The sequence below is a fragment of the Lynx rufus genome, unplaced genomic scaffold, assembly GCF_022079265.1.
Source record: "Lynx rufus isolate CCGP_SWC_20201006 ecotype Redwood Valley unplaced genomic scaffold, mLynRuf1.p SCAF_10, whole genome shotgun sequence".
Classification (NCBI taxonomy): Eukaryota; Metazoa; Chordata; class Mammalia; order Carnivora; family Felidae; genus Lynx; species Lynx rufus.
Genome location: NW_025814824.1, coordinates 7606611 through 7624252, shown reverse-complemented (window position 1 = coordinate 7624252; position 17642 = coordinate 7606611). Strand labels below are relative to the sequence as shown.

At 48.3% G+C, this 17642-nt stretch overlaps 1 protein-coding gene across 2 annotated transcripts in view; it reads right to left on the bottom strand.

The window, feature by feature from the left end:
* Positions 1-1604: 1604 nt before the first annotated feature.
* The window catches only part of GLIS3 (GLIS family zinc finger 3), a 445161-nt gene continuing 429123 nt past the window's right edge, over positions 1605-17642 (bottom strand). For both annotated transcript variants that reach the window (XM_047101446.1, XM_047101440.1), the window contains exons 10-11: positions 6682-6864; positions 1605-5865 (exon numbers count right to left, since the gene is read on the bottom strand). In XM_047101446.1, coding sequence (XP_046957402.1) covers positions 5729-5865; positions 6682-6864 — 320 coding nt within the window. In that variant the 3' untranslated portion in view covers positions 1605-5728. The remainder of the gene's footprint in view (positions 5866-6681; positions 6865-17642) is intronic.

Below are 17642 nucleotides of genomic sequence, written 5' to 3'. Positions count from 1 at the left end.
GGACACTCCTTCGGTCGACTAGGGTCAGCGAGCTATGGTCCACGGGACATCCTGCCTGCTGCCTTTTCTGTATGTTTTTTGTACAGCCTGTGAATTAAGAATGTTTTTTTAATTTTTTTTTTCATTTTTAAATAGTTGAAATAAATCGAAAGAAGAAAAACATTTCATGACATCTGAAAGTTGTGTGAAATTCAAATTTGTGTCCATAGATACAGTTTTATTAGAACACTGCCACACCCATTCCTTGGCGTGTCGCCTGTGGCTGCTTTCGAGTGACGGGATTGAGGAGTGGACACCGAGCCCATTATCTAAAATACGTACTATCTGGCCATTTCCAGAAAAAGTGTGCGTACCCCTGGGGTCGGGGAAGCAAGACCTGGCTATCAGTAGTATTTGTGCTAAAGGCTATGAAACACATACGCACAGGTGAAGAATTATAAAGCAGGCACCTGTTTACCCTAACAAGAGGGTCAGGAAATAAAACACTGCTGGTCAGCACCCCAGGAGCCCTCTGTGTGTCCTTTCTTCCCGATCAAAGTTCATCAGTATCTGGACCTTTGTGAGAATATCTTCCGCGTGGTTCTTGTATATTTCCACCACCTCAGGCTTGTAAATGAATCATGCGCGTTTTCAAACTCGTTATAATAGAACACTATCCCTCTTTTTTGTGGTTGTCTTGCTTCTCTCCATTTAGCGAAGCTCATCTATTCATTTGACTGTTGATGGACAGTTGGGGCATTTCCAGCTCGGGGCTATTGTGAATAGCACTGCTGTGAACATCGTGTATCCGAACCATCGCTGACTTATGCAAGAGTCTCTCCCTCGAGAGGAGTGGGATTGTTGGATCGCGGGTTATGTGTACCTTCAGCTCTACCCGTTAATGCCAAACTGTTCCCCAAAGAGACCGGACCAAATCGCGCTCCCACCAGCCGCCTCCTTACTTAAGGAGCACGGAAACTCTCTGAGTCTTGTCAGCCGGCACTATTTGCATCTTCAAACCCTGAACCACAGTCCCCTGGGGAGCCAGACAGGGTGCGTGAGAGCCATTATCCCTTCTGCCCTGCACCTCGTGTCTTACAAATGTAGCAAGAAAACGGTCAAATTTTCCAAGAGTGACCCCGGAGGGAACATGAACTCTTTTAGGTCTTGGCTATACAGGTCAGCCAGGGTGAGAATGCCCTGACCACCCTCCCCTCTCCCTCTCCCTCCCTAACCGCTCCAACTCCCGTGATGGGCGCTAAGGAAGGAGGCTCATCACAGCCCAGGGGTCAGGTGCTCTCCCAAAGCCTGTGGAGTGGACGGGCGGGGCGGGAGCAGGGAACGGTAACTGCCCCTTCCTCCTCTGGGAGATGGGAGGACTTCAAGGTCGGGGCATCAGCTCCCGGGAAGCAGATGCTTTTGTCTTTTTCTGCAGGGTTTTAGGAAGACTGGGCAGCCAAGGCCTAATCCCCAGCGGCCAGCGCGCCGTAACCCCCTCACCTGAGGGACCAAGCACTTAGCGGCATTTCCGAGGCCCGATGTAGCTTCACACTGAACGGGCACCAGTAAGCCCCAAGCCCCAGCGCATTTATCCAGTTCGGGAAGTGGATTAATAGAATAACCAATAAAACATGTATAAAAGCTTTAATTAAATCTGATGAAATAAAACTTCATGTTTTATTTATGGACACTCCCAACATGTAAAGGACTCGGGGACACATCATTTTTACTGCCATTTCGTCCTCATATCTATAATTAAATCCAGGCTGCAGCTCTGGGCCAGAGCAAGGCGGCATTTTAAAGCCGGCCTTGCACCGGCCCTCCCCCACCCCCATCTGCTTTTAATTATAATTACCATCCCCATAAAGGAAGGAGGCTTGCGGCAAAACAAAACAATAAAACAAACAAACAAACAAAATGGCTGTTGCCATTGTGTTTTGAAAGGGCATGCCGAAGGCAGATTGCAGGCAGGTGGGCGTCCTATTTCCAGTTTTATTCTGTACCAAGTGCACAATCCCTTCATTTTACTTTTGACATAAAAAAAAAAAAAGGACTTCATGAAACAAGACAAAATAACTTATGATTATACGAAACATAACTGTGACAAATCACAAAACTATACATATTAATAGAAAAAAAGTGTACCTAATTCTTTAAAAGATTTATGACAATAAGCACCAGATGTGTGCCCCTAAAGTAAAGTCGGCCCCATATCCAGTTTGATATACGCAGTTCATTTCTCTACGTGAGTGTATATAACTATGTACAAGAGTCTGTGTGATTTATGGAAAACAGATTTCCACTCCCCCCCCCCCAAAGTGCTTTATGTCAGCAACATTACACAGGATGTTCTGCTGTCTGTACAAAATAAATCTTTTCTTCTTCTTCTTCTTCTTTTTTTTTTTTTTTGCTTTATCCATTGCAAAAAAAAAAAAAAAAAGGTAACCGCAGAAATTCCACACCACCAACAAAAAGTGCCATTAAAAATGCTGCTATAAAATGACATGGTCAAAACAGACAAATAAAATAGCAAGTAATTGAATTGGACATTTACAGTCACTATTCCCAATACTTCAAGACAACTGGAAAGTCCAGGTTCTGGGACAGACAGGGGAGTTGAACGTTTACCTCTGCTCGAGTACACTAATGTGCTCGACAGCTGGTAAGTGAAACACGACAGAACCACACCACCCCTGTTCTATCAGGGGGTCCCCTGAAGGCCTTCCGTCCACTTCGAGTCACCTGTGCAATTTGGGGGAGACATGGTTAAAGGGAGACACCCCACAGGACCAGCAAATACTTAAATAATATTTAACGGCCGATCAGAGGCTAAATTACAACTGACATTTTGAAATGGTCCCTTTAGGGAATTAAGACAATGCAGCAAATGAAATGTCTCTAAGCAGACTGATTTTTTTTTTTAATGTAATAGGATAATTGGCTTTGCGCTGTGTGTATTTCACCAGTTTTTTTCAAAACAGGGGAATGACAATCTCTGCTCAGATGTTGATGAAAATGGTTACAATATCGAGACTAAAAAGGCCAGGAAATGGAAGGGAGTGAGTTTCTCGAAGTTTCTATTTTCACTGCTACAGACATGATGATGAATGCAGATATAAATCTGGCACGACACTGGAAGCAAGCAAGGGGCAGATTTTAAGGTCAGGGGAGACTCTGGACTCTAAGGACAGCCTGTGCCGTCCATAAGGAACCCGAATGTGTCGTGCCCTGAGGCCCCGACTCCAACCCGCAGCCCCTGGGATACGCTTGACGGGTATGTGAGGGGGCAGCTGACTTCGCGGGTCGCACTTGACTCTGCTTCCCGTGCGCTCCCTCTGCTAACACCAAGGTCCCTTGGTGGGGGGGTTGGGGGGGGGACTGGCTTCTGTCCCTGCTGAGGGAGGAGGCCCTGAGGTGCTGCTGTCCCCTCCCCCCACAAGCAGCGACAGGGCCACCATGAGGCCGGGCTAACACCAGAGGCAGGCACAGGGGCATGTCCCTCAGGCAAAGAAGACGATGACACCCAGGGGTTTGTGAGGTTCAGCCTCTGGCTTCGCCTTCCTTCCCTCCCTCCCCGTAAATCATGTAAAAGCCGCGAGGCACGGAGGCATCACTGCATTAACCCTGCTTTTTGTCAGCTTCTCCCTCCCTCATCTCACACATGAAGAACGTTCTGAGTTCCTCACGCAGGCCTCAGCGTTCGAGAATGGCCGCGCTGTCTCCCTAAAGACACCGGATCTCTACCTTCCTTTGCAGAGTGTGACAAAGGACACGCAAGGGATGGCAGGTAGCACGCACGTGTCCTCGTTTAGGCCAAGTGACCTAACCCACAAAGTCTGCAGGGGGGAGGCCCGAGGGCTCATCCGGAAGGGAAGCCTTTCGGAAAGCAGCGCAGATCTTTGTCAAGTGGGTAACTCGGCCCTCTCGCGGGCCTGGCCTTTCTCAGATCGGAGCTCAGCGGTCGGCGGACCTCGCCCACCGTAAAAGCGGACCCCACACGCGGCTCTTTAGTCCCCTCTCTCCGTGACGTGTTGGGATCCGGTCTGCGTCAAGCAGCACGTGAGCGACTGCCCAGCCCGACTGGAAGGACCTGTCTGTCTGGATACAAACTGTCCCGGGACACCCAGCTGGTTAACCCTTCTCGAAGACCGTAACGATCCCAGTTGGACAAACCACATTGTTTCAATTGTGTTCAGAACCCATTCTTAAGGACAGAAAAAAGAAACGTTGAAACGCGATAGTTCTGGAATGCCAGAGTTTACCAGGGGGTCTCTGGGGTGTGGCTAATTTTTACGGCCTTACGCGCACGACTTAAGATCTTTTTGAATAGCTTTGTAAACGCGTCACAGAAAGTGGCTTCCTATTCAGGTTTGCTATCAAATGACCAAGAGCTCTGTGGAAATTCCAGGCTAGAGTTACATGAAAAAAGCGAACATCTGCTGCCCCAGCCTTCCCTCTACCTGCTCCCTGGGAAGACCTTGCCAAGGGTGCTCAGGCAGTGGCGGTGGGCGAGCGGGAACAGAGAAGAAGGTGACAAGAGCGAGGAGGGAGAGGAGAGTACGGGGGAGGGACAGACGGATGAGTGGACATCCTAACGGAGGCGAGCAGAGGCTGTGCAAAGTAACTGGACATCAGGCACCTCTCGTGTGGTTTTTTGAGAGAGCCCAGGATCTCAACTCGGCGTGTCCCTGTTCCACATCTTCTAGCACGACCTGGGCGGCATTCCCCGCGCGGAGGCGAAGGGTCAACGAGTCAAGTGATCTTTTCCACTGAACAAGGTCTTCGAGGTGGAGTCGCCTCACGCAGTCAGCCCACCAGGGTTTCTGCTACGGCACTGGGAAGGGGTCGGGCCCACCCACTTCCCGCCGGTGCCTTTCGCTCAATGCAAAACTGCGACTCTGGGGGGGCTCCCAGGCGCTGCGAGGTGGGACCAGGAGGGGCCACGGGCTGTGGCTAAAATGGATGTAGCTGGCGTGATTAAGATAACTATTTCCATCCAAAGAACAGACCTCTAAATATTTTTCTTCCTTTAAAAGTAGATGTAAATAACAAGTCTTTAGCATAAAAGAACTAAGATAAGTTGCTGGAATATAAAACAGGTTGTAGTGCCTTTTAAGGGACTGTGCTTGATAGAACCTCATTTTGCTTCTGGAGAAATACTGAAAAGCGACTGGTTAGCACGGGGACGGGAAGAGCAGAGAGGCACCAGCTCGCCGGGGTGCCAGGCCGGTGCAGTGCCAGGATGGGGGGGGGGGCTCCTCCACGGGCTGAGCCCAAGCGGTGCTTTGGATGCAGATTTCCCTCATCGGGTCCTGCCGGAGCCCATGGGGAGGATGCGTACGGGGCGAGGCAGTTCTCTGTGCTTCTGGCAACTTGGGTTTTCCTTCCCTACTTGGAGTTCTGTGCGAGGGTGGTCCCCGAACTACACTTCGACGTGTGCGTCATTTCACTGGTGTCCTTTGAGAGCGGACAGCTGGAAGGAACAGGTGTCCGGCAGAGTGACTCTAAATTCCCTTTGAAGAGACAGTCCTGTGGGCCACCAGCAAATCCAGACAGAGCAGCAACCACACGCAGCCCTGGGACGGCCGGCCCTGACCAGTCCCGCCTTCCAGAGACACGCCTGGGACTTTGCAGGTTCCACGGAAGCGGCTGGCATCCTCTTCGCGCAGTCAGTGAGGGTGTGAGAGTACAGGGTGGCGAGCGACGAAAAGGTTCCGGATGCCAGTGGTAGTGGAGGCCAGGGGAGCTTTTAGCCTTCGGTATAGACAGAGGAGAGCTGGCTAGGACAGCGGTCCACAGCGCTGATCTGCAAGAACGTGGCGTCTTCAGGCCCGCCACGCACAGAGTCCCCGAAGAGGCCGGGGGACCCCGACGGCAAATCATACACTGGAAGAGAAGGAGAAAGAAGTCAACGGCCCCGCCTGTCTCTACCCACCGTGTGTGCCCTACGGCCAGTGCTGAGCGGGGGCCCAGGGTTAGGACCTTCAACGGCTCTCTGTCCCCGGGGCCCTCAGTGGGGAAGGAGGCTGACGGACTTGCAGGCCTACGGTCAAGGTAAGTCTTGGCAGAAAATACGGGCTGAGTGCAAATAAAAGTCAAGTGTTCAAGGGAACGGTGAGGGTGGCCTGAGAAAGGAGATGACTGCAGTTGAGCCATAAAGAAAGATGGGATTCTCACAGATGGAGAGGTAAAGAAAGAACATTCTAGAAGGAGGAAACAGAGCACAAAGACGGAGAGCGAGGGGCTGTGGGGCCACGTGCACGGGCAGCGCACGTGGGGAGACAGGTGTGAGGTGAGGCCTGGAGCGTCTGACCAGGCCTATCTCGTGGCTTTGACTGCCTCGCCAAGGAGAAGACTTTATTCTTTAGGCAACTGGAGGCTAAGGTATTCAAGGAGGACAGGGGCTTATTCTGTCTTTCATTTTTGGAAGGCAATGCTCACGGCGGTGCAGAGGGAAGAATGGTAAAGGTAGAGTTGATGCAGGGAACACGCTGGAAGGCTACAGCTGTTGTCACAGCCCGGGAGGGACGCTGTGGCCCCTGAACCAGGGTGGTGAAGGTGGGGCTGGAGAGGAGCGTGAAGGTGCGAGATACGACAGGGGCGGATTCCACGGGATTTGCTGCGGTCACGTGCGGGGTCAAGTCTAGTCCCGGTCTCACCTGCTAGTCTGCCGGGGTTTCTAAGTGACAGTCATCAACATACCTGCAATGCCCGAGTGAGCCGAGAAGGCCCTGTGGAACACGTCAAAGCCAGCCTGCCCCATGGGCGTGGGGGCCAGGCAGTCCTCGAAGGAAGGCACCACACTGCACGAGCTGCTGGGCAGCACGGCTCTCTGGGGGTCCGGGTACTGTGGGGGGCAGAAGGTCTGGAGCTGCCCATAAAATCCTGAAATACAAACATGGCAGTGATCTACTGCAGAAGGCCGTTCCAAACACCACCCCGGCACAGCCAGACCCTTGCTCAGCCTGGCTTCATGCAACAAAATGCCTTCAACTCTTAAGCCCACCGGTAAAATCTCGTAAGCGAGCCTCCGAAATGCACTATTTCCGCAGAAGCTCTTCTACCTTCAGGGGCCAACAAAGCTTGTTGGCTTCTGACATTTTTACCTCCTGCTCCAGGACTGGAAGCTGAACGAAGGGCTCCTTACCTTCCCCAGATGCTCTACAGAGTCCTGGAGACCGCGAACCTGACCTTCAGAGAATGTGCCTACCCAGACCCTCCCACCACATTTGGGTACATCATCATCACCTCCTTTACATTCTGTTCTGCTTTTCACATTTGGTAAAGCCTGAAGCATGCTCTTAACAAGGCCCTTGTTTTCTTACAAAGAAAAAAAGCAAAATCGATCTGTCCATCCATCTGTCCTTCTAACGGATACGTTCAAACTCCTTAATAACTTTTTCACTATGTTGAATAGGTATGGGGTACCCATAAGATGGAATGTGCTAGAATATATTACTGTTGTTGATCTTTGCGGTAAATGGGAAAACTGGAAGCGAAGACACAATGTAATGAAGAAATAGGACGAAAGGTTTCTTAATATTTCAACGTAATCATCGACATTCTGCTGATCTTGTTTCACTGATGTCTTTCAATTTTTCTTTGCTCGCGTAATGGAGTTTTCCTTGGGGCGTCTGGTCCTTTCCCATGATCCTCTACACCTTCCAAGATATCTTACCTTTTCTGCCTTCCTTCTTGCCTCGTGATACACTTAAGTCAATGGATTGTTTTCCCGGAGCATAAGAAGCTTTTAAAAATCTAATAATGAAATCTTCATTTGATGCTTTATTGAAGGGAAGGTTGTAGTTCTTTGTGTCTGTTCCCTCACTTGCAAACTGTGTCGGTTTCACTGGCTATGGTGAAGATTAAGGGATAGGAAGACCATATATAGCATTTTAAGGTGCTTTAGAAACATCGGCTATTCTTAACATCACTACTGTGTTTCGGGTAGGAAAAAAACACGAGAGACTCGTAGAGAAAGTGACCCAGGGCTCATATGAAATGATGGAGAACTCGGGACTAATTCATTGGGCTTTGGGTCCCCAGTCCTATGTGCCTTTCTCCACTAGAACTCCCCCTTCTCACTGATCAATAGGTAGGGGAGGTGTTACTGGGTTCTTTCCAGCTCTCTTTAAGCACAACCAGGACACACGGCCACATCGAGTCTACTACACTCTTAACCCTTCTCACTTCTGTTTCGTACTCTCAAGGTGCCTGTGTAAATGCTCCCATCACCTTCAGCCAGGAAGCCTGTTCTGTGGTTGCTGGGGACGTCACCAAAGAAAAGTGTGCCTAACTGCTCAAAAAGACACAGGCTGGCCCTCCAGGAGCTTATGATCCAAGACGGAGGGACCAATGCAGATTTAGGCATGGAGCACACTCACAGTAGAAAATGAAATAATAACCCTTTACAAGCAGACAGTAGTATACTTTGTATAGGATCCAGAGAAAAATGCACACGAGGTTTTGGGGGAAGGTTAAATGCATACATTACAGTAGAGACTGGGAAAATATCCGGGGAAATATCATGTTCAGGCAAGAGAAGAAAGAATGGGAAACCACTGGCCTTTCTCTGTTTGACCCCCAAAGGCTTCCGTCTGATCTTGACAGACACATGGGCAAAGGACCCAACCAGACCACTCAAAGATTCCTATAATTGATCGACCAATATGGACAAACTCAATCCTCTAGCCAACAAAGAAATAAAATCAAGACAATATTCTACCTATCACATCAGCGAAGATTTCTAGAAATCATTCTCGGTGCTGGTGTGAGAATGACAATCACTTCTGTCCAGCGCTGTGGACACCGGGAAAGTACAAGCCTCTTGGAAAACCACTGGACAACCTGGGTGTAGATCCCTAGAAGTATTCACATACATACACCTGGACTTGAGGATTTTACTTCTGAGTACGTATTCTAAAACTCTTTTCCAAAGCACAGAAGGGGGCGCCTGGGTGGCTCAGTCCTTAAGTGTCTGTCACTTGACTGTGTTCAGGTCACGATCTCACAGTTTGTGGGTTTGAGCCCCACATCCACTGTATGCTGACGGTGTGGAGCCTGCTTAGGATTTTCTCTCTCTCTCCCTGCCCCCCCCCCCTCCACTCCCATTTGCTCTCACACTCTCTCTCTCTCTCTCTCAAATAAATAAACTTTAAAAAAAAAAAGAAACAAAGAACAGAGGAAATTCTGCACAGAGACAGTCACTGCAGTGCTAGTTGTCAGAACAGAAGACCTAAGAGCCAAACGGGCCGCCATAAGGGGATGATTAAGCAAAGAGTGATATGCTTATACAATGGAAACATTAAGTAGGCATTAAAACAATATTTACAGGGGGTTTTTAATAACATGGAAAGACCATCATATAAGGTTCAGAAGAAAACAAAAGATATGAAGCGGAATATGGAGACTAGGTGCAGTCACGTGGGAGCCTATGCAGAGCACAGACATCAAAGCAACATTTCTATAGTTGTCGTTGGGCTGGTTTTTTCGGGCTTTGTATTTTTCTTTTCTTTTTTTTTTTAAGTATAATTTATTGTGCAGTTAGCTAACATGTGGTATATACAGTGTGGGCTTTATATTTTCCTGAACTTTAATAGCGGTGAAGGGCAAGTATGCTGGAACCAGACTTCCTGGGTTCAAGTCCCTGTGTAACCACTTACCAACTGTGTAGTCTTAGTGAATTACTTAGCCTCCCGCTGTCTGTTTTCTGATCTGTAAAGTGGGGTTAAAAGTAGTACCTACACCTCACTGAGTTATGATGAACATTAGAGAAGTTAATATTTACATATTATAGAATATAATTCGATAATTACGTAATTGATATTTGTATATTTTAGTTTACATAGTATGTGATGCGTTTGTTAAATAAGTAAAATTAAAAAGTGAAATTTTATAACAACCGAGTTCTCAAAAAAAACCACAACCTAATTATTAAAAGAAAGAAAATTTTTGGAAAGGCAACAAGTAAGTCCTTCAACAATAACCAAACGGAAAGGGCAGCAGGCATGTGGCACACACCCACTTCCCTGGTAAAATCCTCTGGAACATTCTTGGCCCTGTGGGGACCTGAGCTGCGCACATCTTGCCCATGTTGGTTCCCACGTCTTGCACTGACACACGTCCTGATTTCCTCGCTCACCCCCGGCACAAGCTCAAATCAGCAACATGTCTGAGTGATCTGAAGGAAACTCGAACGAGCAGCTTCATGGTTTGGGAGGTTCCTTGGACTGATCTTGACTTTGGGTATCTCGTGGCCAGTCATCTACATTAGGATGAAAACAGGGCTGTGGACCACACTGTTGGTTTATTAGAGTGTAATGTCTCCTCACTGAGAAGAATAGACGCTATCTGCTATTTATATCACTAGGCTGGCTCTGCCCACATTTGTCACCCATAAATTCCCTGACAGCGTTCCTCAGTGTACTGTTACCCTTCCAAGAGGAGAAGACATTTCTCACTAAGCTCCCTCAACTCCCCAGATAGGGACATTAATCCTTCAGGTATGTCAGGAACAGTGATGCAGACCTTCACTGACCTTTCGTGAAAACCAGTTCTCTCTCTTCCCTATCTTCTCTCATGCTTCTAAGAGAGCAGAAATGTTACCTGGCTTCAGCCTACCTCTGAGTATCGTGATGTGCGAGTGTAAAAGGTACGTCGTGTGGTGAAACACACCCAGTGAGGTTAACTCGTAAACCCAACAACCTGGGCTCCATCCCCCCGGCTCCCCCGTCGGCCTGGATCGGAGTGAGAAGGCGGAGTGGACTGTAATTCCTGCCTGTGGCTGTCTTGGCTGACACAAGAACAGCGGGAACCAGAAAATGGCCCCACAAGCATGTCTGATCACTCTCACAGCCAACCCGGGGGAAGAAAATCCTCTTTATTAAATCCGTCCCTCCAAGAAGCCAGTCACTAGAGACGCCAAATCCACTGGTGTGGATGGCTGTGGTCAGTCAAATCAAAGAGCTTTAACATATCCTCTTTCCAGGGCTGTTTTCACAAAATGAACGAAATTTTAAAAAATTCCATTAGGGTCTTGCCACACACACGAACCCTAAGGAAGCCTAACTCGTTTTCTGATGAATGGCTCCTGTATTCCAGCTGTTGGACTTCGTGTAGTGAATTTGGAGGGAATGCTACCTCTCAGACCAAAAGCAAAATGAGGCAAGATGTTAACACATTTCGTGGGCCTAAGACAAGAGTGATGGCAAGGTCAGCCAATCTGTCAGTCAGTCAATCAGTCAATGACTATCATCGGGCGCTGGCCACGGTGCTATCGGAGAGACCAAAGAAACAGAAGATAATACCTCGCCCTTGAGGATTGATAATGCCCTCAGAGCGAGAGCGCACACACAGTTATAACAGCGTAGGAACAGACACGTACATTCGGGTTGGCAATAAATGTCAGCTGTCACCTTTAGTTATAAAATCGCCTCTCCCCCGTTTTATAAGTTACTTTGCTTCAGTCTCCTGGTTTGTGAATTCGAGCCCCGCGTCAGACTCTCTGCTGTGAGTGTAGAGCCCATTTCAGATCCTCTGTCCCCCACTCTCTCTGCCTCTCCCCCACTCACTCTCTCTCTTTCAAAAATAAACATTAAAAAAATAAAAACATACTTTTTTTCCTAATTATAATTTGTATCTCTAAATTCTCCTGAAATCAATATTACTCTGTTAACTAGAATTTAAATAAAAACTTGAAACAAAAATTATTTGAAATTAATTTTACCAACTAGAAAATGTAGAACAGTATAAACAAAGAAAGGAAAAACTTTATTTCCACATTCAGATATGGCCAGATATATATATATACACAAAGCTGGCACGTTATATATATTGCCTTGTTTTCTTTTCTCTCCTAATATTCTCTATGGGCTACACGCATCACTAAATTTCTTTTCGTTTTTAATGTTTCTTTCTTTCTTTATTTAGAGAGCACGAGCGGGGGAGGAGCAGAGAAAAAGAAAGACAGAATTCCAAACAGGCTCCACACTGTCAGTGCTGAGCCCAACACGGGGCCCGAACCCACAAACTGTGAGATCCTGACCTGAGCTGAAATCAAGAGTCGGACGCTCAACAGACTGAGCCACCCAGGCGCCCCTCACTAAACTTCATTCTTAAAAAAACTACCTCTTTGGTTTGTCACGTGGGGGTCACTGAGGCCTCTGTGATGACAGGTTTGATCAGGAGTTCACAGTCACTGTTGCTGCTAAGGAACAAATCAGCCCCATGAAGCTGGGTGTCGGTTTCCTTCCCAAAGTGGAAGGGGTGGGGCGGGTGGGGGGAGCCAGAGGCGAGAGGAATTGCATGACTACATACGATCACAGAAAGGTGTTCTCTAGGGCCGTCTTTCTTCGATGACGGAAACGATCTCTTTCTACCTGTATCTCGCTGTCCAGCTAACCGAGAGGTTGAGATGGGCTAGTGCTACAGAAGAACCGGCCCTTTACTTTTATTTAATTTTAATTAGTTGAAATTTAAACAGCCATCTGCCCTTCCCAGGGTTAGCACATTTTGTTTCAGAAAGGTTTCCAGTGATGGGGCGCCTGGGTGGCTCCGTCGGTTAAGTGTCGACTCTTGACTTCAGAGCGGGTCATGATCTCACGGGTTTGTGATCGAGCCCCACATCGGGCTCTGCGCTGACAGTATGGAGCCTGCTTGGGATGCTCTCTCTCTCTCTGTCTGTGCCCCTCCTCTGCTCGTGTTCTTGCTCTCTCTACCTCTCTCAAAATAAATAGACTTTAAAATAAAAGAAAAGGAAAAAAAAAAGAAAAAAGCAATGTTTCTGGTTAAATTCCTGGAGGAAAAACACATGGCCCACCACCCAGGGTTTAAATAAAAGCCAGACAAGGCTTCTTAGACTCATGGCCTTCAAGATAGGAAATATATTAGACTCTTTACTGCATTTATCTTTTCCTTGAAGATTTACCACTCCAATCTTTGTGGAGGAAACCAATATATAAATAAGTAAGTGAACGACGGTCAGCCAACTTGCAGCCCTCAAGAGGGCGGATGAGCGCTGTTCGAAGCTAAACCTCCAGGGCATTTCAGCTCTCCTGAAGGTGCGAGCCACATTCCCCTTCGGAAGTAGAAGGAAGAGGAAACGTGTCGCCCACTTTCTTTCGTGCAGACTGTGGACACAGCTGGCCGTGCCCACTGGGAGCGGCAACAGGCACTGGCCGGTCCCCAACATCCCATCTGCATGATGGTGGAGTGAGTAAAGCTTGACGCAGAGGCTCTACCCAACCGTTCAGCCCCATGGAAGGGGAGGGAAACCATCAGCCTACACCTCGTCAAGCCTCTGTGTCGGGAGCTGTGTACCCAGTGGGTTCGTTTATGTGGCAGATGGCTTCGCAAAGCCCAATTCTTGTTTTCCTCGAAGGTGAGGGTGGGAAGCACCACCAAACTCTGGGCACCAGGGAAAATGCTGGGTGGACGGTGTTCAGAATCAAGACCGACCCCGCCCTGTGGCAAGCTGTGCCCTGACCATGATGACAGCTTAGAGGGGCAGGCAGCCCATAGGGGCAGTCCCACACGGGCAACAGCAAGGTCCCTGAGAACTACTTCTCCAACCAGGTGTGGCCTGAGCAAGCTCAGAAGCATCCTTTGTGAGGCCCCTTGGAAATAATGCCGACGGCCATCCCCTCCGTGTGACCTGAGGACATCGTTTCAGGGGTCAGGCCAAGCACTGCTGTGGCCAGCCACGGCCAGGCTTCTGGGGCCGGCTGTGTCTTGACCTTCCAGAAGGAACACGGATTACTGTGTGTGTCTGCCCCTGTCGCGGTATTTCTGTAAAGGGGTTCACGGCATCTAGTTGATAAGGTAAGAGCAAAAAATCGAGAGGACTGGAAGAGAGGACCCATGTCACACAGTTATCGGCACTCCGCAAAAGCCACTTTTTCCTTTTCTTCCGCCAACACAAGCATTTCCAGTTTTCTGCCTTTATTTCACTCAACAACTATTCACTAAGCACCTGAGCGCTGGATACACGATGCTGGCTAAAACACCCTGCGTGCCGTCTTGGAGATTATGTTTTAGGGAGAAAGCAAGAGAAACATATAAGTGAGAAACCACGTAATATAGTTTCAGACTATGTATGACGACAACAAAAAGGGCATTTTCTTCAAGGGATGTATCCTCTTTTCTCCAGTATGCGTGCAGGGTGAGAAGCAGAAAGGGCAGCAGAGGAGGCAGAAGTCTGGATGTTCTCACAACTTCCAAAAGGGTTTTGAACAGCGGTGCCCTCCGTCTGGCCCTGGCTCGTGATGGCAGGTCCCACGAGGAGCCCATCCCGCGGCTCTGCTGGGGACCAGCCCCGGGGACTCTTTCTCCTCCAGTGGCTCTGATTCGTGCCTGGGAGGAGGGTAGGGGGGTATCGGAGGCACAGGCAGGACTGGTGGCATCTCAGCCCTTTGGTGGCACAGTTTGTTTGGTAGCCAAGTGGAAGGAAAGCTATGTATTTATGAGCTTTATGGCTCTAATTATTTTTCCACAGAGACTATAATTTTGTGGGTTACTTTAGGAAATGTGGAGGGTTTTTTTTTTCTTCTGTCTCGGTTCTAGAATTGCTGCATGATCAGGGGCATGGATGAAACCTAGGCCATGAAAGAGACAGCCCAAACCAGCAAGGACAGGGACAGAGAAGACATGTGACTCTACTCCCTTCGGCTCCCCTAACTGATTTCTCTTTCTCCAACTCTCTTAGGGCTCTTCGTGCATTTCCTTCTACTCTCTCAGGACCCTGGAGCTGCCCCCTTTGAATACCTTCTATGACCCATAACACAAGCCAACCAGAAGAAGAGGGGGAAGCCTCTGCTAACGCTCCTGGAAGGCGACAAGCACGTGATCTTTGGCATCTCGGTTCGTTAGCCTGACTTTATTTTATTGATTTTGCTTATTTTTTTGACATTTTTATTTACTTATTTTGAGAGAGGGAGAGGGAGCACAAGCAGGGGAGGGGTAGAGAGGGAGGGAGAGGGAGAGACAATCCCAAGAAGGCTCCACACTGTCAGCACGGAGCCCAACGCGGGGCTCAAACCCACGAACTGTAGGATCGTGACCTGAGCTGAAATCAAGTCGGACACTCAACCGACTAAGCCCCACAGGCGCCCTATTAGTCTGATTTTATACGCTGCAACCTTACTGAAAGAAGGGCCCAGGGAATCACACGCTTATGACTCACAGGGCACCTTGGGAGAATACTGGTAGGATTCCTCGTCACGTAGACAGCTGATAACTCCTGTCTGGTAAGCAAACAGGGGATTCGAACAAATGTTCCCACTGCAGAGACAAACGGACGGACGCAGAGGAGTTGTTGCGTTCCCTGCGTTTACAACCAGGACTTTGCTTATACGATGCCACGCAAAGGAGAGAAAAGTGGCAAATTCATGCAACCATTTTAATATTTCCCAACATCCAGGTGTTTGGAATTATTCAGGGATCCAGCCTTTATCTTAAAAGCAAATGGACAGCAGAAGTAACACGGCCACCGTATTAGTTCCTACTAAGTTCAGAGCTTTCTCATTTACAGTTCCCTTGCTTTGGCATTTTTTGCAGAACACTCTGGTTAGTGATATACCAACCAGTCAGGGAATTCTATCAGAAGGAAGGAGACGGACTGATATTTATTTGCTCCAAGTCAACCACCGCCCTATGGGCTTCGTATAGAAAATCTTCATCCTTTCAATAACTTTGGCGTTAACGGCATGGTCCCCAGGTTGAGCCAAAGAACCAGAGAAGTTAAAGTAACTTGCCCAAATCCTCGGAGCTACCAAGGTACAACACGAAGACTCAAACCCTGGTCTGTTTGTTGACACGGTTCATCCAGACTACCAGGACTTGAGCTCATGGGCGAAATGAGTTTAAACAGAATCTTGCCACGTTTGTGGACGTACCTTATTGCCAGATCAGAGGCAACTTATTCACACTGGACCAACATTTCATAACATACACTTTCAATTGGGAGAAAAGCATTGGATAAATTGATAAAAATCAATAAACATCACCTAACCACCAAAAAAAACCTCTGAAAACCCTCAAAAGTAAAAACAGAAACAGTTTAGAAATTTCTTCTGGCCAATTTTCTGATTTAGTCACTATTTTATTTCTATCCATTGCACGGACAACTTGGATCTGGGTTTGAATCCTGGATGGCCCATTAACCAGCTGTGTTCATTTATCCAGTTTGGATACCTTATTTTCCTGCTTGGGCCTCATTTTCTTTTAAAATAATACCTACTTTATGGGGTTGTGGAAAGCATTATATATGAGAGTGCGTATAAAAGCATCTATCGCCTTCCCTGGGGTACAGAAGGCCCTTCGTAAACAGGAGCAATTATTATTACTACCATGAAATAAGATCAGAAGTATTTCTAGGTTCTGTAGAATGCACAAACAATTCTTCAGCAGTTTTTCTCTCCTAACCCTTAAGTATAAAATGACACTGCTCTTCAAAGCAGAATCTCCACAATCTGGTTGTCACTTTTGGGCTCCTGGTCGTGGCCATCAACGCCACTCAGGTCTTCATGTAGCTAGAACTCTGCTAAGTCTCCTCCCTGGACACGGTGGAGAAAATGACTCTTCATTTTAATACAGAGTCTATAAATGGGGAAGCTTTAGGAGCGGCTCACAGACTGTGTGAGGAAGACAGATTTTTCTTCGGGCTGAGAACTGAACCAGCTTGCAAAGCACTTGAGCTATTTACGACTGACATTTAAGCAGCTACTGTACCAGGAAAGAGGAAAATAATGGAAATAATAACCCTTAAAATTCCCATTGGACACATTCCTGTTGTAGGAACCCTGGGGCCGTGGCTCAAATATTGACCACCGGAGCAAATGCCTGGTCCCCTTGCCCTGGGTCAGGTGGGGTGCAGAGCTGAGAGCTTCTACTTAGAAAAGTCCAACTGGATCCAAGAAGGGGCGCCATTGTCATCTGCACCCTCTGCGGCTGGCTGACATGCCACAGTGAGACACGCTCGGAACATTCTGAGCGCTTTCCTGTGCTCGCACGCCGCACAGCAACCCAAGGTGTTTGACGTTATTGCCCACGGAGTCGGGTTCGGGGCCAGGGTGGGGAAAGAGGGAGAGGGTCTGCCGGAGATGTCCACAAAGGGCCAAACAAGGGGCTGGGAGTGGGCAGAGCCTGTTGCTGACCGGGGCACCAGGGAAATGGGACACGGCAGGGTGGGAGGGAGGGAACGCTCCGGTTCAGAGACGCCATCCATTTTCATTTAAAATATCCTCAACCCACCCAAAACCCTAACGCGTGGTGGCCTCTGGCTTCCAAATTCTCAAAGTGATAAGCTGCCAAAGTAAACTAATTGCAATGTGTCTCTGTAATTGCCATGTGTGGGTAGCTACAGCGATAGTAAAATGGTTCAGTGAATTCTGACGGTGATAATGAAACATTTGGAGATGACATAAAATGAAGGCTCTCAAAACCAGAAGACCCAGAGAGTCCAAAATGGATTTGAAAGCCTGGCTTTGTGGCCTGGAGGAAACCATAACCCCTCTGAGCCTATGAGTCCCTGTTTCCAAAAGGGGGGTAACAGTCCTCATGTGGCAGCATCATCATCCCCACAGAAGGAAGGGGAAGAAGCAGCGGGAACAAATGGATGGGGTGCAGGGCCCAGGTGCCCATGAGTTGCCGCTCACGCCCAACACCTG